The 26,132-nt window shown below is 33.1% G+C and overlaps 1 protein-coding gene across 2 annotated transcripts in view; it reads left to right on the top strand.

Moving 5' to 3' along the window:
* LOC114335819 (sodium channel protein 60E-like) overlaps positions 1 to 26,132 on the top strand; it is a 384,114-nt gene that overhangs the window by 148,284 nt on the left and 209,698 nt on the right. For both annotated transcript variants that reach the window (XM_050649033.1, XM_050649032.1), the window contains exons 8-11: positions 1,323 to 1,489; positions 5,799 to 5,968; positions 16,116 to 16,254; positions 25,722 to 25,939. In XM_050649033.1, the coding sequence (XP_050504990.1) occupies positions 1,323 to 1,489; positions 5,799 to 5,968; positions 16,116 to 16,254; positions 25,722 to 25,939 (694 nt within the window). The remainder of the gene's footprint in view (positions 1 to 1,322; positions 1,490 to 5,798; positions 5,969 to 16,115; positions 16,255 to 25,721; positions 25,940 to 26,132) is intronic.

Here is a 26,132-nt window from a genome sequence, read left to right as displayed (position 1 = left end):
TGTCTGATAAAATACACATGAGACATTTTCATAATCTGACGTTCCAAATTTTTAAACTGTTTCACAATTAAAACTTCCCCTCTTCCAGTGTTCACGTACATTAAAATTTGTCCGACTAGACACGGTTAAGCTATTAACAAATTTTTAGCTTGCTAGTAATCAACTTTTTTTTGGTATGCGGTAAAATTCCTTCCTTCAGTAAAATTGTGTCACTTTTTAGAGTATCAATCAATAGAGGTAACAATCTGCCAATGAACAAGTAGGATTGCTTATAAAGAGGAAAAATATGAAGAAAAATTTCATAGATCTTAATATTTGTCGCATAATAAACATAGCATCTTTTCATAGTTTTCCAGATCTTGTTGTTTTTCGGCTAATATTGTTAAAATATTACTTTTGCTAGATATCATTTTATTGGCCCATTCCGGCTTTTAAAAATGGGAGAATTCTGTTTATCTTCATTCTAATACATAAACACCTCCATAATCAATCTCCAGCTATTTGGAAGTCATCTATGTTCAAGGATTTCTTGAAATAATTTTGATTTGATTTGCAACTTCACTAAACAAAACTTTTGTTAATATTTTCACAACCAAACTAAGTTTTTATTAATTTTAAAGAAGCTATTTGATGCAGAAGTGGAATTAAGAGGAAACAGTAGCGATCAACAGGTAGCAACAAACGCGTTCCAAGATTGCGGCTCTAATTTTGAATATTTTGTCGTGATATTTGGCACACATATTCGTAAGATAATAAAGAATGGACGTACAAAGCCCAATTTCAGAAATATGTTAGTATGTGGAAATTACTCTATAACTAATAAAATATTGAAAAAAGGAGCCTGTATCGCCATTAAGAAAGACAAAAAATACACTTTCTTCAAATAAACTTTTTTATCCCGTGCCTAGATTTTGTGTCACATTGGAACTACTAAAAATCGATTTTTTTTATAAAAAGAAATCGAACGTCACTGACTTGGCAACATTTCGCGCCTCTGTGTATAAAGATTATTGTTTTTGATAGTGTAAACGTCACTGTCAGTGTCGAATTACCAACGCACTGTTGCCTCACTTTTGAAAGTTCGCAGTACTTTCGCAATCTTTTCGGATTTCGGTTTCGGACCGCGTTTGTTGCTACCTGTTGATGGCTACTGTGTGGTCTCAATGTTAAATAACAAAACCGCACATGAAAATGTGTGCAGCTGATTGCAATAACTAAACAGGCTAGTGCAGGTAGTACTATTTATAAGATAAATTGATTATTTTATACCTTCGTTAAAGAGAGAATTTGTACTTGTATTTAAAAAACAAATTTATTTTCAGATCTGTTACACCAAGCCGTAGTCCTAGTCCGAGACATAGTCAGCATAGTCAACAGAGTCAAGAGTCACCTAGACCTCAAGCGTTGCCTATACCACATCCTCTTCCAAAACACGTACAACTCAATGATCCTAAACGATCAGATACGCTACATCCACATAACACATTGGGTAAGTGTTTGCTATTTCACTTTCCTTGAAATATATGATAATGATGAGTGCCCTAATAACCGGCAAAATAACGCAAAAGATAGAAAATATATTAAGTTGTGAGAAAGTACGGGATCAAGCTAGTTCTTATACTTGGTTAGTTGACTTCAGTCATAATTTGAGATCGTCTGTTTTTCAGTATGACGTCGAAAAACATTTTGTTTTTAGTACATTATTTCACGGTTTTTGCTGTAAATTTTAAAGAACCGTTTGGATTGAGATAAAATTTGGCATACGGATAGCTATCATGTCAAAGAAAAAAGTGATTTGGTGCCGATGTGTGCTTTTGCCCTAGGGGTGAGTTTCACCCCATCTCGGGGGTGAAAAAATATATGACCAAGATATGTCCCGAAATGGATAAAATGACTTATTTTAAGCAACTTTTGTTCTATAGAGGTTTTTCACCAAATCAATCCTTTTCGAGTTATTTGCAAGTGAATATGTTCACTTTTCAACAAAATAACCACGTTTTTAGAGGGTTTTTCGCAAATAACTCAAAACGTAGGCATTTTGTCGAAAAAAAGATTCTTACCAAAACCATAGCCTATAAAAAAGTGAAAAAAGCGGTGTATATGTTAGGTCTATATACCTAGCAAAAGCAGAGTTATAGCTAATGAAAACTAGGTCCATATTCGAAAAATTCCAAATAGAATAATTCAATGTGAAATATCCAAATAATGAAGCATTCCTGGGGAAAACAGATTACAACTTTTTTAAAGTGTTTTAAAAAAGCTTTATTTCTGTTTTTATAAAAAAAATTCTAGCATCAAATGTAACCAAGTTACGCTCAAAGTAAAGTTAGTCCCTTTTGTTTTGGCAAAAAAAAATCAGGAAGATCACCCCCCAATTAGTAACTGAAATTAGTCGTTACCGCTTCACAAGTTACTTTACTTATGTTGTGTTTATATGATCTGTAAATTTCATCGATTCAAAGTGCTTATTTTTGAAAGAATTTACTTTTAAAGTAAAATTTTTAAAAATTGTTTTTTTTTTAAATAACTTAAAAATTGTTAGAGATACCAAAAATCTTAAACAATAAAAATACTTTACTTTTCTGAATATTTTGTATTGGTTTGTTTTTCTGTAAGACAAAAATTGGTTAAGATTCGGTGTTTCTAAATTTGCAAACACTCGTGTTAAGTGACTCGTTCAAGCTCTGTTAACTACAGCTCTTTCAAAAATAAGGACTTTGGACCGATGAAACTTACAGATCATAATGTCAATACATACGCGAGTAAAAAACTTTGAAGTGGTAACAATTAAGTTTATTTGAAATGCTAATTAGGGGGTGTGAATTGAAATATACATATATGAATTTTAGCATCTTCATCACGCATTTTCATCACAACTGCTGGTGTTGAACGTTCGACTTCGTTTTAAAACCCCCAAAAGAAGACCCCTAAGAAAAGTCATGTCTCTTAATCCATCAAAAATGGATTATTTCCAACAAAAACTTGAAGAAGCTCTTTCTTTAGACCAAGTAGATAGTGACCCTGAGAGCACTTGGATCTATCTCAAAGACAACGTAATCGAGGCTGCAAAAGACTGTGAAGCAGCGACGGTTTCCACGAGCCGTAAATCATGGATATCCGATAATACTTGGACTGTAATTCAACGCAAAAAAGAACATAAAACTAGATACGGAACAAACGATGAATACAGAGCGTTGTAAAAAGAAATCAGAAAACAGTGCCGCAAAGACAAATCTGATTACATCTTTCAAATATGCAGAGAGATAGAGGAACATGGCTGTCGAAATGAACCAAGGGATTTATTTCAGAAGATCAAACTCCTTACCAGAGCCTTTAAATCTCAAACATTGTCTGTAATAGATGAGAAAGGTAATCTAAAGACCGATACTGACGAAATATTGGAAATATGGCGAAACTACTGTGGCAAGCTATATAAAAATAACGAGGTGCCAACAGAAAATCAGTGGCCTTCTGACTACCCTAGTAAACCTACTGTCTTACTCGCTGAAGTCAAAGATGCAATTAAATCGCTAAAAAAAATACCAAGGCCAGAATCAGAACAAAAAAAAATCACTAAAAAGAAATAAATTTCCAGGTATTGATTCAAAACCAGGTGAAATACCTCAGTTACTATGTGACAAAGGATTATATATCATCCATTCTATCTGTGTCGCTGTTTGGAATTCAGGAAAATGGCCATCTGATTGGTGTTCCTCAATTTATATCCCACAAATACCTCAGGAACAAGCAGGGTTTGTAAAAGGTAAAGGTACACGGGAATAAATTCTGAACCTGAGACATATCATTGAAAAGTCTAGAGAATTTCAAGTACCTATGATTATATGCTTCGTTGACTACCAAAAGGCATTTGATTGTGTAAGCTGGATAAATCTGTGGTCCATTTTAATAGAAATGGGCACACCGATGCACCTGGTGACACTTACTAAAAATCTGTACCAGTCCAATATAGCAACAGTACGACTAGATCAGAAGTTCTCAAACCAATTCAAGACCGAGAGAGGTGTTAGACAAGGATGCGTGTTGTCACCTGACTTATTCAACATTTATGGTGAGCATGTCATGAGCATGGCTTTAGAAGGATGGACCGGTGGAGTAACAGTAGCTGGTAGAAAAATCTCCTATTTAAGATGACACTACACTTATAGCGGCAAATGAGCAAGACATGTTTCATCTTCTGCATAGGGTTGAGTACGAAAGAAATAAATTTAGTCTGAAAATCAATAAAGCACAGACAAAAATAATGGTGGTCGACAGACTCGTCACTATCCAACTGACTAACATGAATACCAGGTAGTAAACACCTTTGTCTATCTCGGATCTAGTATGACTGATGATGGTAACTGTGAAGCAGAAATTCGGAGACTTATTGGTGTGACAAAAAAATGCGATGAGAGTCGACTAACTAAAGTTTAGAAAGACAAATCTATCTCTCAAAATATCAAGATGAGACTGGTGAATGCCCTTGTATTCTCAATATTTCTATACGAGGTAGAGACTGGGACGCACGCGAGCGCCAAAAAATTGATGCCTTTGAGATTTGGTGCTGGAGAAGAATGCTGCGCATACCTTGGACAGCTCATAGGATAAACGATTCCATTCTAAACCAACTCGAAATTAAAAAAACAGGCTGTCCACAATATGTCTGCAACGAATTCTGCAATTCTTCGGTCACTTGGTTCGCAGAGGTGACGGTAGTTTAGAGAGATTAATTGTTTCTGGAAACGTTCCGGGGAGAAGACCAAGAGAGTACCATCACCAACTAGACGGTCCGAGCAAATTAAGAATTCAGCTGGAAACTCGTTCAAAGCAGTTCTTAGAGCAGCTGAAGATAGAGGCCAATGGAAAAAAATTGTTAGGAATATCGGAAGAAATCACGATCCTCAGTAATGTGGAAACGACAAGAGAGAGATCACGCAGCCTGTAATTTCCACTGCCTTCTTCAGTCCTCTCCAGTTCTGCCGATCTTCTGCCATATGACTCCAGTTTTTTATGACTCTTTTAATGTAATCGCGTTATCGTGTTTGAATGTCTTCTTTTACTTCTATTTGTATCAAACCTAGGACACTATTCCACCATGGGTTTAGTCAACCTACCTTCTTTCATTCTCGCCACGTGTCCAGCCCAATTCCGTTGCACTTTCCGCCCACACCATACTTATGCCCATACATTTTATTTCTTTTTATTATGACCATAAGACAGCTAAATTATTTTTCTTTCATGATAAATTTATAAAATTTCATTTGATCCATTAGTTAAAGATTACATTAAAATAACTCAACCGTGCACTTCGCCGTACGCTAGTTTACAGTGCGCCAATGTTTTTGAGAAGGGTGACTTTAGAGTTATAAATAAAAAATTGTAGAAGCTACAGATTTAATTTTGAAAAAATCTTTATAGAAGTTTTTTTTTTGTAAAATTTTCTGAGTTTTTCAACGGTCAAGTCAGTTTTTTTCTACAATTTACATTTTCGGAGTTATTTAAAAAAACATCTAATTTCGCAGTTCATTTGTTTAATAAAAAATGAAGCACTCACTTCTCGAGTGTTTGAACTTTTTGATATGTTGTTTATTAAACATTTCTTAATGAAATTACAAAAAGTTCTATGTTGTTTAATTTTTTCCGAAGTGAAAATCTATATGCACTCCCCTATTCGTCTATTTTCACTTTTTCACGCTTAAAAACTTCTATTAAGACGCTTGGTTTCACTGATAGATTTGATATTAATGGAGTATTTTTTATCAGTATAACTTACTTTTCATAATTTGTCTTTATTGCAGGTCCAAATCCTAACAGATTAGGTCTACAAAGTAGACAGGCAAGTAGTAATAGTGGAGAAGGTAATAATAGGGAATCTTCGTTAGACGATTCTGGAGTTGTCGATGACCATGAGCCTGAGGGTGATGCTACATCGGAAGAGGTTACTTCCCATTTAACACCTAGTAGTAGGGTAAGTGTCTAAATACGTTCCAATAATCCCAAATATATTCGTGTATAAATTCAAAATATTAAATTTCAAGCATATATTTCAAAAATATTTTTTTATTTCGAATTTTGACATCTTTGGTCATTGACACGGGAACAAAGGTTTACAAAAGTACATAGTTATGAATATTTACATTACAGATATTTAGGCATAAAGAAAAACAATTACAGAATATATTCATCAAAATCAACTTAAATCCAAACAAAATTAGTACGATTGAATAGGTATTTTCAATACCTTTCAAACGAGATATCATTTAATATAAGGTTCCATTTAAAATTATCGGTCAAAGTGGCTCTGCAACGTAAAGTATAACTTTATAATAAAGTATAACTTTATAGACGGAGAGCTAGAGCCGAAAACTCATCGTCATATGTACTATGAAGTTTTTCCTGTGAAATGTGTCCATTGTATATTGACAATTATGACCCCTTTCAGGCTGACACCTCAGTGGATAGAGGAAGTAGCAATAAGGGATGAAAGGGGAAAGTTAGTGCAGTCATTAAAGGTTTTCACCTCCTATTTTGTTAAACCTCCATCGATTTGCATGAAAATTGGTGACTAGTTAGAGCATACCTCAAGAAACAAAACTGATTTGGTGCCACTTGCACTTTTACCCTGGTGGTGAATACCACCCCTTCCCGCGGGTGAAAACTATTTTATTAAAAATAACCCAAAAAATCGATAGAGGGACAAATTTTAAGTCAAATTTGTTATATTATGTTATTAAAATAAATCAACACTTTTGAGTTATTAAAGATCAAAGATTTGTCTATTTAAGAGCATATGCGTGAAGTTACGGATAATAAAAAGAACATGTTAATTAATTGTATGTTAGTAAAATATTATTTTTTATTATTTCGATATTTAATTGAATTTTTTTTTCATTATAAACTGAATATGTCCAGAAAATGGGAGGAATACATTTTTGCTAAATTTATAATATCGAAAAAATATAAAAATAATATTTTAGTAACATACAATTAATTAATATGTTCTTTTTATCATCTGCAACTTCACGCATGTGCTCTTTAACAGACAAATCTTTGATCTTTAATAACTCAAAAAGTATTGATTTATTTTAATAATATGATATAAAAATTTTTACTTACAATTTGTCCCTCTATCGATTTGTGGGGTTATTTTTAATAAAATCGTTTTCACCCCCGGGAAGGGGTGGTATCGACCTCCAGGGTAAAAGTCTAAGTTGGCACCAAATCATTTTTATTTCCTGAGGTATGTTCTAACTAGTCACCAATTTTCATACAAATCGAAGGAGGTTTAACAAAATAGGAGGTGAAAACCTTTAAAGACTACAGTAACTTTCCCCTTTCATCTGTTATTGCTACTTCCTGTATCCACTGAGGTGTCAGCCTGAAAGGGGTCATAATTATTAATATACAATAGACACATTTCACACGCCAAACTCTATATTACTTATGACGATGAGTTTTCGGCTCTAGCTCTTAGACTATTATAACTTGTCGCTTATCACAATATTATTAAATTATATTATTATTATTGATTGTACGAAAATCATGTTATTCTGATGTATATGTTCCATAATTAAATCTTCCCCTGCTCCAGTGTTCCCATACATCAAAGTTTGTCCGACTAGACACCGTTAAGCTATAAGGCTTTTCATTCACAGTCATTTGTTTCGAGCCTCTGTCATATAATCCGTGTATAATAATATTATACACAGAATATACAACATATGACAGAAGCTCAAAACAAATAACAATCGATGAAAAGCCCTATTAACAAATTTTCACCTTACTATTAATCAACTTTTTTTGGTACGAGAGATCCAGGTCTATTTGCAATATGTATCTGTTTACATTATAGTTTACTTATGTATTTCAATCTCTAATTTCTACATTACATTAGTGTACTCTTTATATCTATAGAGATTTTACACATTTTGCTAAACTTCACAACATTCCTTTAATATTAAACATAAATTATGATGCATTTCTGATCTTAACACCGGGCTTTATAAATACGTCACATATTTCCCGTTTTATTTGATGAACTTTCCTTGATATTCCCTCCACTATTTTGCTCGCGAAGGTTTTCACGATGTAGGCAGTTATTTAAATTCCATGAAGGGTTTTTCGAGACTTGAATTTTCTTCGAAGCAACCGTTTTTCTATAGATAGTGCGTTAAAATTTCATACATCATTTCCGAGTGAGAATGTCGTGTCTAGATTTTGTAAAATTGTCAGGAAGTACATCAAGCTGAGAAAGCTTTAGATTTTTTTTATTTTTATCAAAATCGCAGATTCCGACAGGTAAAGTACAAATACAATTTAAGAAGTACGAATGATGTATTTATTTACTTAGGCACCTGTATTGGGACCGTGCAAGTTCGGCAAAGCGACCCCTATTTCTTCGCTCTGTACTTTTATTCGCACTTTTAATTATATTGGCCAATTATATTAGTCCTGGTTACTGGAAAATTGTCAAGGCCATAGTCCAAAAAAATAGTAAGAAGAAAAATAAGATTCAGGTTATATTATGAAAACGTGAACAATTGTATGTAGTAAATAAAATTAGTTATTAAAATGCAGTACTGCACTCAAAATACAATTAATTAAATTTACCTTTATATAATAATTGCATATCATATCATTATTGTGGAGAAATATATAATCTTTCTGCTTCAATGACAAGGTATGAAATATACGTCAATTTGACAATTTCAATTGACAATATGAATTATTTAAGATAGTTGCAATATTTCTCCACGACTCGCGCACGGTCGTTTCTCGTTTCCCTTCCAAGTACTTGCACACCGCGAATTGCAAATGGTGACCTTTAAAAACTATAAGTAGTCTGGGGAGATTATCTAAAAAATGGCCATATTTTGAAGAAAAGCTATTTACCAGCTATTTATTCTTTTTTTTTTTAATTATTGCCCTGTAACTCCGAAGATTTTAACTTTAAACCAAAAACACCCAAATAAAAATTCACCGTCATTTAATTATTCTTCTACTTCTTCTTCTTCTTCTTCTTCTTCTTCTTCTTCTTCTTCTTCTTCTTCTTCTTATTCTTCTTCTTCTTATTCTTATTCTTATTCTTCTTCTTCTTCTTCTTCTTCCTCTTTATAAGCAATTCTGCTTGTTCATTGGCGGATTGATACCTCTATGGAAGGTTGTCACTCCATCTTTTGCGCGGTCGGCCGATACTTCTTCTGCCGATTGGTGATTTATCTCGTGCTATTTTGACCACACGTGTCTCCCCCCTTCTGGTCATGTGGTTGTTCCATTCTCTCTTTCTATTTAGTGTCCATTCGTTTATGTACTGTACGTTACATTATCTTCTAATATCTACGCTCTTATTTCGATCTCTCAGTATATTTCCTGTAATTCTTCTCAGTACTCTCATCTTCGCCGTTTCCAGTAGTCTTTGTGTTGTGGCTGTATCGGGTCTTGTTTCTGATGCATATGTCATTATTGGTCTTACACTGGCTTTATAAATTCTTGACTTTATCTCAATGTTAATATGTCGGTTTAGCCATATAAAGTTATTAAAGCATCCTGCCAATCTATTTGCTTTCAGGCGTCCTGCGTCATTTAATTCTGCACAGGGATATATTTTTCGTTTTTTCAATTCTTTTAAAATTTTAGGGAAGTAATTATTAATGAATAATTAAATAGCTTAGTGACACAAAAGCTTTTTGTAATACATTATATTCCGGAATCCGGCGAAAATCTAAAATATAGTTTAGCAACAATTAAATTTGTAATTAAAAATTTACGATCGCAATATATAATGTTCTTGAACTCCTAAGTGGAGCATATAGCTTCAGTGAAAACGCGCTATGGGGTTCTATTTTGCGCTAAGGCCTTCACCTCATTCCAAGACTTTCGTTGACCTCTTATCTCGTCCATGATGGATCTTCTCCAAGTTTGTGCTGGGCTACCTCTTTTTTTTTCCTTGGGGATTCCACTCTAGGGCAGTTTTTGCAATACTGGAACTATCTTTTCGGAGTGTGTGACCTATCCACCCCCACTTTCTGGATTTTGTTTCATTTTCTACCCTCTTTTGTTGGATCAGGTGTAGCAGATCTTCGTTTCTGATAATGTTTGGCCAGAAAATACAGACAATTTTTCGTAGACATTTGTTAACAAAGACCTGCAATTTGTCTGTAATGGATTTTGTCACTTTCCAGGTTTCACATCCATAGAGTAGAACAGACATAACATTTGACTGGAATATTTGGATCTTTGTTCTTGTAGTATATTCCCCAGACCTCCAAACAGGATTAAGCATGCTGAATGCTTGTTGAGCTTTTCGTATCCTCATACGAATATCGTCTTCTGTACCTCCGCTTTCTGTTATGACACTTCCAAGATACGTAAAGTTTTCCACATTTCAATCTGCATGTTCTCGATACTAAATAGCGTGTTGTTCCTTGCATTTATTCTCATGGATTTACGAGAGCAATAATGACCAGTATAAATGTTATGATACAGCAGAATAACTATGATTTTCGTATACAAATGTGTTATACATAAAAACAATAAATACATATTTTTAAAAATTATAAACAATTTTTTGGCTTAAAATCAAATAAAATATCTCGGCAACTATTGGATAAAAGTAAACTACGAAAACGGTATTGGAAAGGACGTGACAGAATGCTTCTTTAAAAGAAAAAAAATTGAATTGCGAGGAGTGGTTCCTGAGATACAACCGGTCACAGTTGACCGGTATTTGCGACGAAGTTATAAACAATAGGATGGTAATCTTCGAACCATTACCTTTTTATTTCAGTCCTATTTCTACATATAAATTTTTATATCTTTAAAAGACTCATAACATAATATATTATAATAATAAAAATACCAAAAATACCGTAAAATACCAAAAATACCAAAAGTCCTTGCTTTAATCCTTTGACTATTGAGAAGTTCTCAGTGAGCAGTGAGAACTTTTGTATTCTAAGAGTTGCTGTTGACGAGTCCATTGTTGCTTTTACTAGTCAGATGTATTTTTCTTCTTCTTTAGGTGCCATGTCCGTATTCATACGTTGGCCATCATCATGTTTGCAATTTCCTGAAATCTTTCTCTATCGGTTGCTGTACGAAATAATTTTTCTACTATGAGCCACGCCATTGTCTAATATTACGCAACTATGAAATTTTCTTTCGACCAATCCCTCTCTTTCCCTCCACTATTCCTTGTATTATAAGTCGAAGTAAATGGTATTTAGGTTCTCTAACTATACGCCTGAAATATTCTGTTTTTTTTTCATCTTTATGATGTTTGTGAGCAATGTATGTATTATGAGCTATATATGTAACTTTGGGGGATGTTAAGATCATGCAATATTTGATTTAGCTGGTGTCTATTAAAGTCATAGGCCTGTTTGAAATCTATGAATATGATCAGTTCTTCCATTTATGCCTTAAATTAGCTTAAATTAGCAACTTGCCTTTATATGACTTTCTTCTTTCAAGACAGTTATTGAAATAACGACGGTGTAGTTCAGCTATAACGTTCTTCTTCTTCTTGCAGTACTGTCTCCTATTGGAAGTTGGCTACCATCACAGCAGTCTTAACTTTGTTGGATTCAGCTCTGAACAATTGTATTGAATTGCACCCGTACCACTCCCTTAAATTTCGCAACCAGAAAATCCTCCTATGTTCCACATTTCTCTTTCCCGATATTTTCCTTGGATTATGAGCCTTAGCAGGGAGTACTTTTTCCCTCTCATTATGTGAGCTAGATATTCCAGTTTTCTCGTTTGTATGATTTTTATGACTTCGCATTCATATCCCATTTTCAGGAAAACATCTTGATCTGTTACTCTCCCTGTCCATGGTATTTTCCACATTCTCCTGTAGCACCACATCTCGAATGCCTCAATGTTTTTATGTTCATTTTTTTAGCTTCCATGCCTTATATTCAGAACGAAGAAAACAGCACCTTAACATTCTCGTTCTCTATTTCAGATTTATATCTCGGCAGCATAGGAACTTTTTCATTTTGATGATTGTCTCGCTTTTTCTATTTTCCTCTTAATTTCTCTTGTCTGATCATTAGTATCAATCATAGAAAAAAGTGTTGTGTGATTGGGTAGAATGCGATCTTACCCTTCAAAAAATATGTCACGTATTTCAGCACCTGGTTAATTGAAAGGATACTACAAATCTGGCCTCCACATAAGTGGTCTGTAACTTCGACATTATAGGTGTGAAATTTTAAACGTTCTTGTTGTTGATTGGATAGGAAGGGTGCCATAATCTAGCCTCTAGCCAAGTGGACAATAAAGGTAAAACACAAACAACTTTTGTTTCTTACTTATATATTATTTATACAATAATGTGACATTTTACATAGAAATATGAGTATTTAATTTGGACTAAATAAATGTTTACTTGTTGAATTTTTTCACCGTCTGCACACAACAACTGAACGGAGCCATTAGACCCAACAACAAAACGCGAAATAAAGTGTGTATTTTAAAACTGTTGGATAAACAGTACCTACAATGAGAAAATCTCTACCTTACAATCAGAAAAACTTACCTTTAAAAAGGTACTCGATTACAAAATAACAAAAATATCAAAAAACACGACTGAATATCAGCTTTTTATGGTGACACAAACACATCACATAACCGACCATATAAAATAACTTAACGACAACGAACGAACGAACACGAACACTGAACACAGATTCACAGATAGCTCAGGATTTGTCAAAAGTCATGTTCCACCAATCACAATGCCGACATCAGCGCCTCTGACAAAATGGAAGGAAAATAAATACGATTACATGTTTTTTATTAGAGTGCGCGGGGCATGGTATCAATGGACCAAACTCCTAAATATTTGTAGGACGTAATTCTTTCAACTTGCTTATTATTTATGGTTAAATTCACATTGGTGTATAGCTTATTTGTTACAATCATAAATTTAGTATTTTTGATGTTCAATTCTAGACCATATTTGTTGGTATGAGTGTTTATGTTTTCCAGCAAATACTGTAAATTTGCTAGGTTAACTGTTACTATTAGCGTGTCATCGGCGTATCGTATGTTGTTAATTAATTCTCCGTTAATGTTCATACCAATGTTTTGCTCTAGTATGTTTCTTTTCCTGACATATTGTTATATTGTTTCGCTATATATATTGAATAGTAGTGAAGAAAGCACACAACCCCGACACACACCTCGACGAATCTCAATTTCTTCGGTTAACTCGTTATCAACCTTGATTTTTGCTGTTTGTCCCCAGTACAACCTGGATATGATGTTAACATCACGACTGTCGATGTTTTTGCGTCTTAGGATTTCATACACTTTTTTTGTCTGACTTTATCAAAGGCTATCTCAAAATCTATGAAACCTACACCTACATAGAGGTCTTGGTTTACATCCAAACATCTCTGCATCACTCAGAGCAAACAAAGATTCCCGTGTTCCCAGTCCACTTCTGAATTCAAACTGTGTTGCACTTATGTCCTCTTCTAATTTATTAAATATCCTTTTGTGAATTATTTTTAAAAATACTTTCGATGTGTGGCTGATCAATGCTATAGTCCTGTGGTCTGAATACTCTCTGGCGTTATTCGTCTTCGGGATTGTGACAAAAGTAAAGGAGAGCCATTTCTTTAGTATGATGCCCGTTCTATAAGTTCTGTTAAAGAGGTTCACTATTGTTTCAAGTGTGTCGTCGTCTATAAGTTTCAACCATTCTACAGGAATTTCATCTGGTTCTGCAGGTTTACCCTCTTTAGTGTTCCTTATAGCATATTATTATATCTCGCTTTTTAGGATTTCAGGCCCTGTTGTGTTGTCTGCAGGTTCTGCAACTTCTATTTCTGGTCTTTCGTCTGCAAACAGTTCTTCAATAATATGCTGTCCATCTCTTCAGTTTTTCGTTTAAATCTGTAATTATTTTACCTTTTTAGTATTTTACGATGAATGCTTTTTTAACTCTTTTACCTGTTATTTTCTTGATCTTTTTATGCATGTTAAAGCTATCGTACTTTCTTTCATGTTTATCTATTTTCTTGCAGTTTTCCAGAACCCATTTCTCTTTGGCTTTTCTAATTTTTCTCCTAATCTCTCGGTTCACTTCTTTAGTAAAAGACTATAAACTGTTAAATTTTTATTTTTATAACATTGACAGCTCTCTATTACCTGTACGAAAATATAAAAGGTGCATAGATACCTACAAAATATAGTGGTCATTACTTTAAATGATAAAACGACCGACATGTTGACGCAGCGTATTTGCACAGGAAATTTTTCAAATAAACAAAACATCAGCTTCCTGCTTAGAATATCAGATTCATGAGGAATATTTATAGTCCTGGTGCAGACATGTCAGGATTAACCGCCACAGTTACTTCCCGGCGTTTGCCAGCAAAAATAAGAGAGAGGCTGGAAATACTTCCGCTGCATTGTGATAAGAATATTATATCTACAATTTAAATAAAATGTGCAGGTGCTTGAGCCGAAAATGACTGCCTGTTTTACAGTTGGATTTGCACTAGGAGATAAAATCTCGCATTTTAGGGGAGTCAATATAGAATGAAAACATTGAAAACTTGCATTTTTTCGGAAAAATTCAAACAAACTTTATTTTTGTAATAAAACATTTTCTGTTAGTTTATATATTTATGTATATGTTAAAGTAAAAATTCTACTCACAGATTTTGCCGCTAATTATTTAAACAACAACAATTGTTTTGTATAAATAATTTTGAAAAATATCGTTGAATTTCCGACGAAAAACTTGATCGGATAATCTGAGGACATATTTGGCATCCATCCCAATATTTTTTAAATCTATTCCATAATAAATGATATGTACAAAAATAATACAAATATAGTAAGAATCAATAACAAGGAATACAGACAATTTACTACAAGTCAAGGCGTCAAACAGGGTATTGAGTCCACTGCTATTATCAAAGTTACTGGATGAAGCAATAAAGAAATCCAAGAGAAGAATGAGAAAACTAACATTAGGATACTGGCAAATGAAGCAGACCAAACTATCGGAGCTAGTCTTTGCAGACGACATAGTATTGTGGTAGAAGAACACAGAGAAGACTTACCGAACAATCTTGAAATCCTAGAAGAAGAACTATCAAACATAAATATGAAAATTGATACAGAGAAAACAAAAACAATGATAATATTTCAAATACGAGGAACACACAAGCAACAGAATTAGACGGAAAACAACTATAGCAAGTGGAATATTTTAAATATCTAGGAGTAATAATTGAATCAAATGGTAAACAAGACATGGAAATAAACGACAAAATGAGACAAACAAAAAGCCTATTTAATACTATGAAGAACAGGTCTTACAGGGAAAAGTAGAGGGAAAGCGTGGACCAAGAAGGCGAAGGATTTCGTGGCTGAAAAATCTACGTACGTGGTTCAACACAACCACTACAAATCTTTTCAGAGCAGCAGTGTGCAAAGTACAGATTGCCATGATGGTCGCCAACATCCGAAACGGATAGGCACTACAAGAAGAAGAAGAATACTATGAAAACAACATTTTTGGGAAAAAAAGAGATACCGGAGAAATTAAAAACAGCAGTCATTAGGTCAGTAGTTAGACCAACAATCATGTATAGCAGCGAGACATGAACATTGACGGGAAGACAAAAATCCAGAATCAATTCTATTGGGGCGCGACACAAAAGAGTACCTTTGATAAAGTTTACAGTTTGAGGCTGCAATTTAGAGCAAATAAATGTGTTTTTTAAATTTGTTTAAAAAAAATTTAAACAATGTCTGCTTAAAAATTTCGCCAGGCACCCTTCAGATTTGTTTAAAGGGGGCATTTTTGAATAGGAATCCGCAAAGAAACCGAATCCGAAATTTTTTTCAGTCACAATATAGACTAGGTACTATTCTTGGTGCATAGAACATCATTTAATATTTTTATACATTAAAAAAACACAAAAATATTGGCCGACCTCGTAAAATCATAATTTATGTTTAAGCTTTGCAATCTCGACATTGAAAGTTAACTGCTTTCCAAGTTTTATGTTTACACCCATCTTGCCTTCTCTCGAAATATAAATAGTGCTGCCACCTATATCACGTATATTTTACTGTTGTTGCAGAGAATCGAGGTGACACCTGTTACTGTTGCTGTAAGCCCCAAAGAAATAAAGGTCATCAAATGCAACGGGGTTGGGAGCTGTAAGAAAAAAGAAATGTATACCCTTCAGCCTGATTACCTATCACATATCGTTGTTATTAGTAAGTATATGAATAGCAGTTATTTATTATATAGCAGTTATTTTATGATATAGCAGATGTCTAGGTATATGTGATTTGATCATTTTATTCATAGAAATTTTGACCATTAGAAGCCTACAAAAATAAAAATTTCAGCGATTATTTCATTCATATTCTGACTAATAGAAACCTACAAAAATAAAAATTTCGGCGACCATTTTTTAATGATTTTAGTTTCCAATCATGTAGTAAAATTTTTCATCACGTGTTTTATTCTGTCCAATCTGATTATTATTATACGGGGAATGATCTGCTTACATTATTATACTGAGAATAAATTTTAAGTAAATCGATTAATTTCAAATTAATAACGTGTAATAACAATTAATGTAAAAGTAATAACGAATATTTGACAAAGCTTTTTACAGGAGAGGAAAAAATTGTAGGTTTTAAACTGCAATAAATATTTCGCTAGTTTCGATTTCGATCATGCTATAAAGTTCTTATTTAGTTAGTGCAATGAAAATATTGTTTTTTAACAGGGAACGACGTCATTTAACTTATGATGAGATAAAAAGGTCTGAAGGCCTTCTTCAATGTGGGATACGGCAAACTAATATGCTGAGCGCCATGATACAATAACCCAAGATACGACACGCAGCGTTCCTAATTTCGTTCAGGTCGCGCATGACGTCACGTTGTGAGTAGATCCTTTACATTTCGAATGCATTGCCATTTTGATTTGGGGATTTTAGCTTTTAATGACAGTTGTGAAATTTTCGAGAAGTGCTGTTTTGTTTAGTATGATTAAACATAACTATTGAGAACATAATGTAATAATAGAAATCAATTACAAACATGATTTTTTATTATTAGGCAAGATAGGTCTCATTATATATTATACTGTATAATACACAGCGTTGCTCTCTACTGTCGTTCTGAAGCTATTTTCTTATGGCATTTTTGTAATTAACTATTTTTAATGGGAAATAAGCCACAATTTTACCAAAAAAAATGATTTTATTAACTTTTCGACGTCCAAATCGGATGCCGTTCTCAAAATACAAAAAATATTAATGAAATAAACAAAAATGTTGTTGCCTAGTAAAAAATTCTTCTAATAATTTATTAAATCTGACCCATTTATATCGGCAATTCAAACATATATTATACATTTTAAAGTAGAAGACTTTAAAATGATTATTGCCAATTGTTCATTCGATTACGTGAAATCAACCCCAACTCAAGAATATCCGTCACAAAAAAAATCATAGCATGTGATCTGTCTTTAAAAAGACAACTACATGCAACGGTGACAGTAAAATTCTCGCGTTAGAGATTCCGTAGTAAATCACGAGAGAAAACCAGGAAAAACCTCGTAATACTATCATGACATCGTAAGTATTAGGTCTTACTATTATTATCGTAAGTATTATATTAGAATCTGGTACTAGTTTTGAGAGTAAAGTAAAGTAAGACCTAATACTGACGATGTCGGGATAGTATCACGAGGTTTTTTCCTGGTTTTCCCTCGTGACTTACCCTAACGTTAGAATTTTACTGTCACCGTTGCATGTGGTTGTATTTTTAAAGACAGATCACATACTACGATTTTTTTCTGTGACGGATATTCTTAAATTGGGGTTGATTTCATGTAATCGAATTAACAATTGGCAATATCATTTTAAAGTCTTCTCTTTTAAAATGTATAATATATCAATATGTCTGAATTACCGATATAAATGAGTCAGATTAAATAAATTATTAGAAGAATTTTTTACTAAGCAACAACATTTTTGTTTAATTCATTAATATTTTTTGTATTTTGAAAACGGCATCCGATTTGGACGTTGAAACGTTAATAAAATCATTTTTTAGTAAAATTGTGGCTTATTTCTCATTAAAAATAGTTAGTTGCTCTCTACCAGAATCCACTTTGCCTTTTCCAGCTTTTGCTAAATCTTGGGATGGAACAGCTTCTTTTTTAAGGCATCGAAAATTTTTAGGAGAATATCCAAGCAGCTCGTGCTTCAGTTTGCGTTCATAATCGTCGCTGTTACAATGTGTTGAACAGATACGAGCGTTGTTAACGTTAAAATTGTCTGCACGTTTACATAATTGTTTCCACACACATCGCACTTTTTTGTCTTTTGGGAAACTAAAAAACTTGATATTCGTATCGAAACCTTGTGATTGATTGTCCACATTACAATCAAACACGGCACACCTCATTTTTAATAAAATTTTAACAAATTATAAGTAAAATTCACCTTAAACAAAAAAAATAAACACCGTTTACTATACGACAACACTGAATTTAATGCTGTTCTACTCACAGAGTGACGTAGCTACATAGGCCCCGCCCACCGACTCCATGTCATATCTTCAGTTATTGTATCATGGCTGAGCGCATGGGAGTCAGGGAGTCTCCAAAAGTATTACCAGTCAATTGTGGTGGCGTTTTTTTATTAGTCCGATTTTTAGTGTTAACCGCTAGCAAACAACCAACAAATACAGCATTTGAATTGGTAAGCTACTTGCAGCGGGCACACCAGATAACCATAGGCCGTGATACTTCAAGAAATCGTCTACATGAAGCCAATCTCCATAATCGAAAGCCACTGAGATGTCCACCTATCTCCAAAGACAATCGCGCTGCAAGATTAGAGTGGGGTCAAGAATATCAAATCTGGGATAAAAATGATTGGGCTACAGTTTTATTCTCCGACGAATCTAGATTTAGATTTCATCCAGATTCCAGTCGAGTAAGAATGTGGAGACGATCTAGAAAACGTATAATGCTTAAAACATATATATCCAGGACGTTACACATACATACAGAGGTGGTACGCTAATGGTATGGAGTGGAATAATAGTTGTTGGCAGAACGGACCTTGTTTTTCCAAAATGCTTCCTACAGCTCCGCAGTAGTGATGTTGATTATAGTTACTTTCGAGTATTCGTTACAAATTGTTACTTTTGTATAAAGTAATCATTTACAGTATTCGTTACTTTGATTACTTTTGTATTTGAGTACCGGTAATCATATCGAGAATCGTATTTCTCAGTAGGTAGGTATTTTGTATAAAGTAATCATTTCCAGTATTCGTTGCTTTGATTACTTTTGTATTTGAGTACCGGTAATCATATCTAGAATCGTATTTCTCAGTAGGTAGGCATTTTGTATAGGTATTCCGATATAACAACAACCTTCACCGATATGTTTAAGGGATAAAAATTATTTGATTACTATGATTACTTTTGTTACTTTTATATTTGAATACCGGTAATCATATCGAGAATCGTATTTCTCAGTAGGTAGGTATTTTGTATAGGTATTCCGATATAATAACGACCTTCACGAAGTACGAAGTAATAAGAGTAATCAAAGTAATCAAAGTAGATACAATAGTCGTTACTAGCTCTGATACGATTGGTACGAAGTAAAGAAGTAATCAGAGTAATGAAAGTAACGATTTGCCTCTCTGTATAGTAATCGTTACTTTCGGTATTCGTAAGTAACAAGTACTTTGTAACGAATAGTTACTTTTTCAACATCACTACTCAGCAGTACCTCGACACCATTCTAAAACCTATCTCTCGTCCGTTTGCTAATGCGGTTGGTCACAACTTTTATCTCATATATAAACGATAATGCTCGTCCATATGTCACAAGTCCATTGACAGACTGGCTTACCAACGAATTCATGTGATCATGTGTTCCTTGGCCAGCACAATTTCCCGATCTGAATTCTATCGAACATGTATGGGACATGCTTCAACGAAGAATTATTTCACATATGGGTAACATATACACGTCGTTTATTTCCGAGAACGTCTGATAGAAGAACAAACATACCTCAACAGAATATCAACAATCTAATTTTGTCTATGAACGACAGATGTAAAGTCGTAATAAACCAGGGTGGGCGCAATATTTTGTACTAATTTTGTGTTTTTTTTATTACAACTATGGTTTGTGATGATCTAATTTCTTTAATTGTACTTCTCAACATTTTTGATACTTTTGAAAGGTATTCTCGTTATTTTTGACATTTCAATAAATTTTGTTCTTTGTTTTTAAACCAGGAGGAGTAAACTAAAAAGACAGATTCACAACAAAGAAAGTCACTAGAAAAATCATCAACTGAATGTTCTTTTTTGGTTGATCATGTCGGCCTTCGACGGTAATCCATAAATATTATATTATACTAATACGTCACTAAAAAGTTCTAAAAACAACTGCTTTTTATATAAAAGCAGATAGTGCAGTCACTGGAGGTGGATATGAGCTATTACCTCCGATTTCGTTGAAGCTTAATAGATTTGCATAAAAATTGGTGAGTGGTTAGAGGATATCTCAAGGAACAAAGGTGATATGGTGCCAACTTGCGCTTTTACCCTGGGAGGGTGGATGCCACCCCTTCCCGGGGGTGAAAATTATTTTATTGAAAATAACCCCATAATTCGGTAGAGAAACAAATTCTAAGCAAAATTTGTTACATAAAGTTATTAAAATAAATCAAAACTTTTTGAGTTATTGAAGATCAAAGATTTTAATTTTTCTTTAGAAAAATGCATGTTTTAACCGATTTTTCATCAATAACTCAAAAACTATAAGTTTTTGGAAAAAAGTTAATATTACCAAAATTGAAGCTAATAAAAAAATGAAATAAATCCTTTACTAGAAAAACCTTTTAGTGTTAACTGAAAGTGAGTTATAGGTAATTGAAATTATACTTTTTTCGGCTACTAAAAAAATCTAAGTATTCAAGCTGAAATAACGGAAAAATGATAAATTTTATAACATAAACTTATTTAACATTTGCCAAAGTACTTAAAAATAACTATTAAATGAGCATCCGAACATGTTGATAGCATTAAAATTTATGCACCAAAAATTTTTCAAAATTTATTTTTTTTTATTTTTCCAAAAAATGTTATTGTTTTTTTTTTAATAATAACTCCGTTTATTTTTAAGATTTCAGGTTTATCTAAAAACCGTTTGGAATTTAATTCCAAGGGCTATTTAACCACGTTGAATTAAATCTTTTAGAGCCCTCACTTTTTTTAAAATAAAAGGTTAAATGGCCCCGGTTGCATGGTTTTCACAGCAAAATTTAAGATTTAAACGTTTCTATCTCGGTTATTTATTACCCTATGGAAATAATAAAACAGGTAAAATATTTGACGCAGAATAAAATAAAATTTGGGTATTTATCATTTTTTACATATATTGAGTATTTTTGGAGTTGTTATCAAAAAAATATGAAAATTACAATCATTTTAAAAATTATGATTTTTTAAATTATACCTTTTTTTTAATATGCATTCTAAGCCGGTCAAAATTATTGAAATCATTATTTATGCTAATATAAAGAAGTTGTTGTAAGGATTATTATAAATTTTAATTTTTGTGGAAATGGCGTATGTTTTATTTTTCACTTTTTCCTAAAAATTCGAAAGGGTTCTTTTATTTTCATCATAACTTGCTTAATATTGACGCTATTAACTTGTTCTGAAGCTCATTTAATAGGTATTTCAAAGTACGTTGACAAATGATAAGCAGGTATATTTTATACATTGCATCGTTTTCCCGGTATTTAAGCTTGAATACTTAGATTTGAGTACTCGTCGAAAAAATACACATTCAATTGCCAATAACTCGCTTTGAACTAACATTAGTTTAGTTCCTTAAGTGAGGAATGTATTCAGTTTTTTATTGTCATCAATTTCAGTCAGAATATCTATTTTGTAAAAGCTTATAGTTTTTGAGTTATACGTGAAAAACCGATTTAAAACATGCATTTTTTTTTACGAAAAAATAAAATTTTTTGTCTTTAATAATTCAAAAAGTGTTGATTTATATTAATAACTTGATATAACAAATTTTGCTTATAGTTTGTCCCTCTATCGATTTATGGCATTATTTTTAATAAAATAATTTTCACCCCCGAGAAGGGGTGGCATCCACCCCCAGGGTGAAAGCGCAAGTTGGCATTATGTCACCTTTGTTCCTTGAGGTATGCTCTAATTACTTACCAATTTTCATGAAAATCGATGGAGGTTCAACGAAATCGGAGGTGAAAACCTTCAGTGACTCCACTAAGACTAGAAATCTACGAATTAAAGACCCGTGTTGAGCTGCCCCCCCCCCCCCCACTTGCAAAAATTAAAAAACAAATAGCCCTGATTTATGAGCTATTTATGAGCTCTCATATTCCGTAAACTAAAAATTTTGAGCTCGTTCCACTGAGCAGGAATTTAATACCTTAGTGGGGGGGCTGAGTCAGCCCCCCACTACTTAAAAATAGGAATATTGAATCGGTTTTTGCGGCAGAATTACGAGCTATTTATGAGCTCTTGAAATTATATAGTTTCGATTTTTGAGCTCATCCCCTTCACCCCAAAACAACCCTTTAATTGATTTAACTTAGAGAAAGATGCTGAGAAAACTTAAAATATATCGTATTGCGGATATAATTCCTATAGCTTATATACTCTAAGAATAAACTATTAAATCAAGGGTATTTCGATTATTGAGCGACAACCCCTTCGCAAGAAAACCACCCTATCTTCCCGGCTTAAGAGAAAGTTGTACTTAAAATGCGTTAAACTAATTATTTGGCGACTACATATCATTTAATAATTTATAAGCTTCCAAATTACGCGCATTTAGATCAGTAAATTGCAATTTATTTTGTATAGTGCAGTCACTGAAGGTAAAAATCAACGATTACCTTCAAGTTCGGTGAACCTTCATCGATTTTCACGAAAATTGGTCAGTGGTTAGAGGATACGTCAAGAAACAAAGGTGACATGGTACCACCTTGCGCCTTTACCCTGAGAGTGGATACCGCCCCTTCTCGGGGGTGAAAATTATTTTATAAAAAATAACTGCACAAATCAATAAAAGAACAAATTAAAAGCAAAATTTATTATATAAAGTTAATAAAATAAGTCAATACTTTTTAAGTTATTAAAGATCAAAGATTTTAATTATTTGTGAAAAAAATGCATGTTTTGAAGAGGTTTTTTGTAAATCACTGAAAAACTGTAAGTTTTTACAAAAAAGTTAATAGTAGTTTAATTCGTATAGCTTATATTCTAAGAATAAACTCTTAAATCACGCACCTTTCGATTATATAGCTACAACCCCTTCGCAAGAAAACGACCCCATTTTCCCGGCTTAAGAGAGAGTTGTTCTTAAAATAATTTAAATTGATTATTTGGCGACTACATATCGTTAAATAAATTATTAGCTTGCAAAATATACGCATCTCAATTATTGAATTGCCATTTTCTTTCTATAGTGCAGTCACTGAAGGTAAAAATCAACTATTACCTTCGATGTCGGTAAATCTCCATTTATTTTCACGAATTGACAATAACAACTTGGGGTTTTAGCCTGGGGTATATGTCACCCCTTCTCGGGAGTGAAAATTACTTTATTAAAAATAACCCCACAAATCGAGAGAGGGGCAAATTTTAAGCAAAATTTGTTATATAATGTGATTAAAATAAATACTTTTTGAGTTATTAAAGATCAAATATTTTAATTTTTGGAAAGAAAATGCATGCTTTAGAGCGATTTTTCATAAATGACTCAAAAACTGTAAGTTTTTACAAAAAAGTTTTCATCACTAAAATTGAAGCTAATAAAAAATATAATAAATTGCTTACTTGAAAAACCTTTAATGTTAATTTAAAGTAAGTTATTGGTAATTAAATGTATATTTTTTTCCGCGACTGTTCAAATCTAAGGGTTCACGCTTAAATAACGGGAAAAAGATGCATTTTATAACACTTAGGTACTAAATACTTGTCAAAGTACTTAGAAATACCCATCAAAAATAAGATCCAGAAAAAGTTGATAGTATCAAAATCCGCTCACGAATTTTCGTAAAAATGAATGGAGATTTACCGAAATCGAAGGTCATATTTGATTTTTACCTTCAGTGACTGCACTATAGAAAGAAAATGGCAATTCAATAATTGAGATGCGTATATTTCTCGAGCTCATAAATTATTAAACAATATATAGTCGACAAATAATTAATTTAAATTATTTTAAGTACAACCCTCTCTTAAGCCGGGAATATGGGATGGTTTTCTTGCGAAGGGGTTGTAGTTCAATAATCGAAAGGCGCGTGATTTTAGAGTTTATTCTTAGAATATAAGCTATACGAATTAAACTACTATTAACTTTTTTGTAAAAACTTACAGTTTTTCAGTGATTTACAAAAAACCTCTTCAAAACATGCATTTTCTTCACAAATAATTAAAATCTTTGATCTTTAATTACTTAAAAAGTATTGACTTATTTTATTAACTTTATATAGTAAATTTTGCTTTTAATTTGTTCTTTTATTGATTTGTGCAATTATTTTTTATAAAATAATTTTCACCCCCGAGAAGGGGCGGTATCCACCCTCAGGGTAAAGGCGCAAGGTGGTACCATGTCACCTTTGTTTCTTGACGTATCCTCTAACCACTGACCAATTTTCGTGAAAATCGATGAAGGTTCACCGAAATTGAAGGTAATCGTTGATTTTTACCTTCAGTGACTGCACTATACAAAATAAATTGCAATTTACTGATCTAAGTGCGCGTAATTTGGAAGCTTATAAATTATTAAATGATATGTAGTCGCCAAATAATTAGTTTAACGCATTTTAAGTACAACTTTCTCTTAAGCCGGGAAGATAGGGTGGTTTTCTTGGGAAGGGGTTGTAGCTCAATAACCGAAATGCCCTTGATTTAATAGTTTATTCTTAGAGTATATAAGCTATAGGAATTATATCCGCAATACGATATATTTTAAGTTTTCTCAGCATCTTTCTCTTAAGTTAAATCAATTAAAGGGTTTTATGGGGGTGAAGGGGATGAGCTCAAAAATCGAAACTATATAATTTCAAGAGCTCATAAATAGCTCGTAATTCTGCCGCAAAAACCGATTCAATATTCCTATTTTTAAGTAGTGGGGGGGCTGACTCAGCCCCCCCCCACTAGGGTATTAAATTCCTGCTCAGTGGAACGAGCTCAAAATTTTTAGTTCGCGGAATATGAGAGCTCATAAATAGCTCATAAATCAGGGCTACTTGTTTTTTAATTTTTGCAAGTGGGGGGGCCAGCTCAACACGGGTGAATTAAAGGAATAAGGCAGAAATTACAAAAAATCGTCGATGTAACTTAATTAACCTATGAAATGCCAATAGTGTAAAAATTTCATTAATATCAATTGTGTCAAAATTTCAAAGCAGTTGAGTAAACTTGCCTGAGGTTGGACCACTTACAAACAAGCATTACGACGCGGTAAATTTGAATTACTACTCCTGGTTTAAAAAAAGAGCATAATCACTACAAATCGATTATTATTTATTCAAAACAATTAAAGATGTCTCTTTCTACAAACCTCGCAAGACTTTTCCGATGCGTCTAATTCCATATATTGCCATTTTTGATAAAACTTTATTGTTTTTCCACAGATCAACAAATACCAGACAGGAACTGCTCTGGATGCGAGTCGTGTTGTATGGACTACGAAGGATGGTTGCAGTTCCAACAAGGATTATATCAGATCGTCAAGGATCCTTTGTTTGAACTTGCCATAACAGTCTGCATTGTCCTAAATACGATGTTTCTCGCTATGGAACATCATGGGATGAGCGAATCGGTACTGAAAGCACTAGATATAGGCAATAAGGTAAGTATTTTTGTACTAGTAGACCTATAAAAGGTAAAATATAATATAATCAATGGAAATACATACTACTAGTCTGGGCAGATAATCGGTGAATAGGCCATTTTTGGGAAAAGTTATTTACCAGCAACTTTATTGACGGAATCGAATCTTATGATTCTATATATTAATAATATAGGTATGCAAAGTCCGCAGA

This window comes from Diabrotica virgifera, chromosome 4 (genome assembly GCF_917563875.1).
Source record: "Diabrotica virgifera virgifera chromosome 4, PGI_DIABVI_V3a".
NCBI classification, from domain to species: domain Eukaryota; kingdom Metazoa; phylum Arthropoda; class Insecta; order Coleoptera; family Chrysomelidae; genus Diabrotica; species Diabrotica virgifera.
The sequence above is the reverse complement of the archived record's forward strand: the minus strand, read 5'-3'. Positions and strand labels throughout refer to the sequence as shown.